Raw genomic sequence first — 6,259 nt, forward strand, 5'->3', positions numbered from 1 at the left:
GTTGTCTCTATACAAGCGGCCATCTTGCCAACAACATCTCGTTTTGACATCTCGCGTGGTTCTGTGTGATTTGGACAACTTCAAGTTACGCCCCTCTCTTGCAGTCCGCAGACAGACCCTCTCGAGACTCGACGGCGCCGAATGAGGACCCGTGCAGAGAGAAGAGGGGAGGGGTTTGGAATTTCGAGGGACGTGCAGTGATTGGTTTGCAACTGTAGCAGCCTCGGACCAATAGAACACGGGCACGGTCTCTTAAAAGCGGTTGTCAGGCCGACGCTCCAATATTAACATTAAAAGAGATTTTGAATCCAGTAGGAGGTGATAGTATGTTAATACAATTTCTAAAAATACCTCAGTTAATTCATAGAATATAGATTATTATTATTATTATTATTAGTAGTAGTGTTATTCACTGGGCTGAGAGGGACTTCGGCTGTAGATGGAGGAGCTGAACACGCAGCAACATCGAAAGCTTGAGTTCTGATAGGTCTGGGAAAAGGGCATTCGAGTCTCTGATCCATTGCTTCAGTAGATGGCGGTAATGCTCAATTGGTGCTTGCGAGCCGCCAATAAAAAAAATTGCTTCAGTAGATGGCGGTAATGCTCAATTGGTGATTGCGAGCCGCCAATAAAAAAAACTACTAAGAAGAAGAAGAAGAAGAAGAAGCAGCTCTAATATTTCTGCGTTGAGTGTCTGTGACGGCTATAGCGGTCTGACGATGAGCGGAAGAGGTAAAACCGGCGGTAAGACCAGAGCGAAGGCTAAGACTCGCTCCTCCAGAGCAGGGCTGCAGTTCCCCGTCGGTCGTGTTCACAGGCTTCTCCGCAAAGGTAACTACGGCGAGCGCGTCGGTGCCGGTGCTCCGGTGTATCTGGCCGCTGTGCTCGAGTATCTGACGGCTGAGATCCTGGAGCTGGCTGGAAACGCCGCTCGGGACAACAAGAAGAGCCGTATCATCCCCCGTCACCTGCAGCTGGCGGTGCGCAACGACGAGGAGCTGAACAAACTCCTGGGCGGAGTGACCATCGCTCAGGGCGGCGTGCTGCCCAACATCCAGGCCGTGCTGCTGCCCAAGAAGACCGAGAAACCCGCCAAAACCAAATAAACAAGAATACACAAAACTCCCAAAGGCTCTTTTCAGAGCCACCCACTTTCTCTTTTAAAAGGGCGATTGTAATTAAACGCTGTGTCGTGCTCCATTGTCTCGTCCTATAATTAAGGTTTGGGTATTAGCGCTATTGGAATGCACTTCATAACAATTTGCAATCAATTATACACTTGTTTAAAAACGCACAGCCATTGGTCACGTGATAAACGCATTGGCCAATAAAACGCCTGCTGCACAAGCGTGGCTGTTCTGCGTTCTGTTTGAGGGACTAGTCAGGAAGTCTGAGAGAATGGCGAGAACTGAACAAACCGCCCGTAAATCCACCGGTGGCTAAGCCCCGAGGAAGCAGCTCGCTACCGAAGCCGCCCGTAAGAGCGCGCCAGCCCCCGGCGGCGGCAAGAAGCCTCCTCGCTACAGGCCGCTACTGCCCAGATTAGTCCAATTTAGAGAATGCATCACATTTAAATAACCTTTCCTGTTTGTTGCCAATACATATAATTTTAAAGAGGGGAAAGTCAGAAGAAACTGCATTCAGATAATGTATTATTAGAATTAATATAACGGTGGGGTGCCATTGCTGTCTTGTCGAGGGGAAAAAAATGCTTAGAGTTCAAGAATAACTAAATACATTGGAATGAGAAAATATGGAGAGATGGAAGGCATATATTCAGAAAACATCCCACAGCACATAATTTGTATCAATTGCTTATTGCTTTAAATTCTGTATAACGTTTTCCCCCACGTTTTGTTAGAGCACAAAATAACTATATTAAACCATGGCCTGCAGATCCCAATCTATTTGTTGCAGCTGTACATTCTAACATCTCATGCCTTCCCTGGGAAATAAACCCACAACCTCAGTTTTACTTCTATCTGAGCTAGAAACACGAGTTCAGTGACAACTCCGAGACATGCTTTCTGCTGCATTGAAGGTTCCCAAGAGCATAGTGGCCTCCATAATTCTTAAATGGAAGAGGTTTAGAACAACCAGGACTCTTTCATGTTGACACCAGGTGGAAACGGGACAGTAACAGGCCATGCATACTTGTCAGTCTTTGATACTTGAATGGGAATGCTCTCTCCCTCTCAGTCGATAACTTGATAGACGAATGCACTCTGAAGACACACACTTCATTTACTAGAACGTTTTCTAAAAAAAAAAAAAAGCTTTAATAAATGCTTATAAGACATAAATGACACCATACTGTCTGCAAATGCATTATAAGTACTTGGAAATTTAAAAGCGTGCATCTCAATCTTACTTTACATAATGTATTATAAACAATGCAGACTACATCTATAAGTGGCACTACAACAAACATGAAATAAAACCCACTATGACCAAAAAAGACAAACTACCACGATTAAGTAGTTAAGAGAAAAGTGCTCTATCATTCATTCTGCAAACACTTCTGGAAACAGAAATGAAGTCCATTAGAAGACAAGAAATGCTGAACCCATCTCAGAGTCGACTGTAGGAGGTGTGGCCACCCTCATGTAGTCTACAGTAGTCCTGACCCACCAGAGCCCTCTTTTTGCATGGCTGACCCAGCCGAGTGATACCACTGCACAGCGGGCGACCTGAAAAAGAACTTCACAAAAAAATAAAAGATTTGAAAATTTCAGTAAGAGAACAGTAAAAAATAAGGCATTTTTCATGTCTTTCCATACCAAGACCTAATATCAAAGTCAAAACAATGGATTCATATAAACCATTCACATTTGTCCTCTCTTTATTCATTTGCATAAAGCAGGAGAACCCCCAACACTGCACTTTTTTAATGTCTCTCTTATCTGACACACATTTGAGGTCTTGAATCAGGTGTGTTTGATTAGAGAGACATCTAAAATGAGCAGTGTTGGAGGTTCTGCAGGACCAGGATTGGGAAGCACTGGCAAAAAGGGTCAATTTTGAATTGATGTTGACTTTAATAAGTCTTTGTTAAAAGATACCTGTTGCTGGCAAGTGAATGGTTGGGGCTTGAGCTTCGGGAGGGGTTCATGGTCTCCAGCACACCTCCTAGGTTCTTCTGAGGAACATTGTCCAGCACTGCCTGCCAATCAGACAATGACTTCAAGCACATGTTCAAAGAAATGTGCAGTTTGCAATCCAATTAATTAAATGCATAATTAATATTACTCTTAGTTGGGGGGGAGTTTCTAAAGCAGTGGCTGCCACAAGGGGGCCTACCCCAGATTTCTGATTGCTTACAATAAAATAAAATAATAAGTAATTGAATGTTTCGGGGGAAACTGCAAGCAACCATTTTAATAATTTATTGATAAACTAAAAAGTGATGAAGTTAATGATGCTTAATCGTCATCTCTGCGGTGGACGCGCAATATACACATTTCATATGGATTACATAATCGGAGAATTTTTGTTTTCTATTTGAATTGGTTCATTATTAAAACATTTCACGTTCTATAGATTTCGTTCGAAAGCAGTATTTCTTATGTGAAGCACAGGAGTTTCGCTTCATTTTTGATGCACTCAAGTTCACAGGGATCGAGACGGCAGAGATAGTATCCTGTTTGGTTTCATTATTTTACAGCGCACAACGTTTTGTTATTGTGAGTGTACACAAACAAATGTAGACCCTTAACAGATTCGAACGATGTAATTATTCTTGTCTGGCTACGCCACTGTTCTAAAGCGTTACATTTCTTTAACTTCACTGTACTACTTAAAGTTATTGGCACGTTAGAGTAGTCGCGCGCTCTCAGATGCAGCTCTATGTGTGCGCGCTTTGAGTGTGAGTTCACAGAGAGCGTGCAAGTACTGAACTGAGCACTTGAATGTTTAAAATTGTAAGACTCAAAAGCATGTGCAAATGATACATTACGTCATCTGTCCTGAGCGTCTTTCACGCTGAAATATTTGCGGGAATTTTCTGTGTTACAAGCGCGGAAACTGCGGGAATCAGAAGAATTATGCGCAATCCCACACTGAAATTCAAGCCCTGTAGTTGTAAAGTTTAGGTATTAGGGATGTAGAATATGGTCATGCAGAATAAGTGCTTTATAAGTACTAATAAACAGCCAATATTTTAATAATAGGCATGCTAATAAGCAACTAGTTAATAGTGAGAATTGGTCACTATACTAAAGTGTTACCAATTTTTGTATCATGAATTTTATTTATGTACTAAGTTTGTCTCAGGGCTGCATTGCTTTATTACAGACGACTGCTACTCATGTGTGTAATGATTGCAGTCAGTTGACTAAAATGGGAAGAAAAACACGATACATTTCAAGGTTTACATTTTTTTCTTCAAGGCCTATTAAATTTCCTGTTTGATTACAGTAGACAAAGTAACACAAAACGGTAAACGAGAATCAAATCTATGCATAAATTGAATCCAACAACAACTCACTGCTCCAATGCTGTGGCGACTCTTGAGTCTGGGGGTTGAATGGTTGGGTGTGCCTGTGATTGGATGACTGAACTTTGGTGGTCCATGAGACTGAGATGGGGACATGGACAGTATGTATGGATCACCTACACCAAGAAAGGGAGGGGAGAAGGGGAGAGAGAGATATGTAAAATTATAAAATCTAGATCATTTACATTTCCTGAAGAAGATGAGAGTTATGGTTATAGGTGTGAAAACCCACTACTATGATGCTAGTGGTTGTGTGTGGTTGGCAGCTGGTTACAAATGTGCTCAGAGAGGTTTTTAGTGTGTTGCTATATGGATTCTAGGGAGTTTTCTAGTTGGTTGCTCACTACTCTAGGTCAACAGAGCCCACCCCAAATCTTTATGGCCTTGCAAACACTGCAAAGTTTTGATAACCAGGGATTGTGATTTTTTTGTTTTTTTTTGAGGTGAGGTGAGGTAACAAATCTAATATGTGATATACATCATGCTTCAGCTAACATTCTCTGGTTCAAAACCCATCCGTGCATGCAACTTTAAATGGCTTAAAGGGATAGTTCACCCAAAAATGAAAATTCTCTCATTTACTCTCTTTCCATTTGACATTAGCCACTGACTTCCATAGTATGGAGAAGAAAAAAAAAATATATATATCTTTTGTGTTCAAAAACATGGTGACTATTGACAATTTTTATTTTTGGGTGAACTATCCCTTTAATGTTGGAATTTTGTTTCCTATTGACTTCCATTGTAGTTTTTGTCCATACAAAGGAGGTTGATAAGAACCAAAACTCTGTTTCCACAGAAGTCAGTCAGTCATAGAGGTTTGGAATAACATGAGGGCGAGTACATTATTAAAATTTAGTTGTACTTTGCCTACTTTTCTTTTTAAGAAGTCTTAAATTTGGGAAAGGAAAAACAGGAATTAAGATTCTGCCTTATGTGATCAGTTAACTTCACATTTAAGTGTAGTGCTGTTGTGTTCTTTTGTCTGCGGTTTCAGAGCAGTTCAATAAATACAGTGCATTTATGCCAAACACTTGCTTATGGTAGACTGCTGAAGAGCTGATCATGTTTTCTTTATGGTTTTAATAGTATAATTACACAACCATCTACAACACATGTAAACTAGAACATAAATCATTTTCAATACATATGCATGTATTGAATGATACACTGTTTTGCAATTGAATGTATGCCCAAGCCTGTTTAATATATATATACACGCGAGAGAGCGAGAGAGAGGATATGATTCTTTAGGGTCTTAATGAAAAGTCTATAACATAATTTGGTTAAAATTTCTCAATGGTAGTCAGGGTTCCCACTCTTTCATGAACACCAGATTCAAGGACTTTTTAAAGCACCATTTATTTTATATCAAGCACCTATCCAATTCACACCCCAGCATATGTAGTGTCATGAAAGACCTTACATTACTTAACATTTCACCACTTACACTTAACATTTACATAAAAAATTTCAGAGTAATAATGTTTTTAATGTGTAGGTTTCATAAATTTAGACCGTTTTGAGCAGTTGTGTTCAAAGGAATTTAATTAAATCCATTGAAGTCAGTACTGGTAATATTCAAATACAATTTCTAAAATATTGATAAAATATGCATCAAACTGGTTTTTGCTGTAGTTCTTGTACAAGATTTAAATTTGAAAGAATTTCTTAAGTTTTTATATTAATTAAAAGTGGTTAAATGTTGTAATAACATGGTAAAACCGGTTAACATTACAAATTTGCACATTCACTCAAAAGAGA

General features: G+C 39.9%; 2 protein-coding genes across 2 annotated transcripts in view; one reads left to right on the forward strand and one right to left on the reverse strand.

Annotated features, from left to right (window-relative positions):
• Nucleotides 1-631: 631 nt before the first annotated feature.
• LOC107694833 (histone H2A-like) lies at nucleotides 632-1,348 on the forward strand. Its single transcript, XM_016494529.1, has one exon. The coding sequence runs from the start codon at nucleotides 720-722 to the stop codon at nucleotides 1,104-1,106; it is 387 nt and encodes a 128-aa protein (XP_016350015.1). The 5' UTR covers nucleotides 632-719; the 3' UTR covers nucleotides 1,107-1,348.
• Nucleotides 1,349-1,674: 326 nt separating this feature from the next.
• LOC107694831 (protein brambleberry) overlaps nucleotides 1,675-6,259 on the reverse strand; it is a 20,960-nt gene continuing 16,375 nt past the window's right edge. The window contains exons 11-13 of the mRNA XM_016494527.1: nucleotides 4,487-4,611; nucleotides 3,063-3,163; nucleotides 1,675-2,701 (exon numbers count right to left, since the gene is read on the reverse strand). Of these exons, the coding sequence (XP_016350013.1) occupies nucleotides 2,572-2,701; nucleotides 3,063-3,163; nucleotides 4,487-4,611 (356 nt within the window). The 3' untranslated portion in view covers nucleotides 1,675-2,571. The remainder of the gene's footprint in view (nucleotides 2,702-3,062; nucleotides 3,164-4,486; nucleotides 4,612-6,259) is intronic.

This window comes from Sinocyclocheilus anshuiensis, unplaced genomic scaffold (genome assembly GCF_001515605.1).
Source record: "Sinocyclocheilus anshuiensis isolate Anshui unplaced genomic scaffold, SAMN03320099.WGS_v1.1 scaffold34, whole genome shotgun sequence".
NCBI lineage: Eukaryota > Metazoa > Chordata > Actinopteri > Cypriniformes > Cyprinidae > Sinocyclocheilus > Sinocyclocheilus anshuiensis.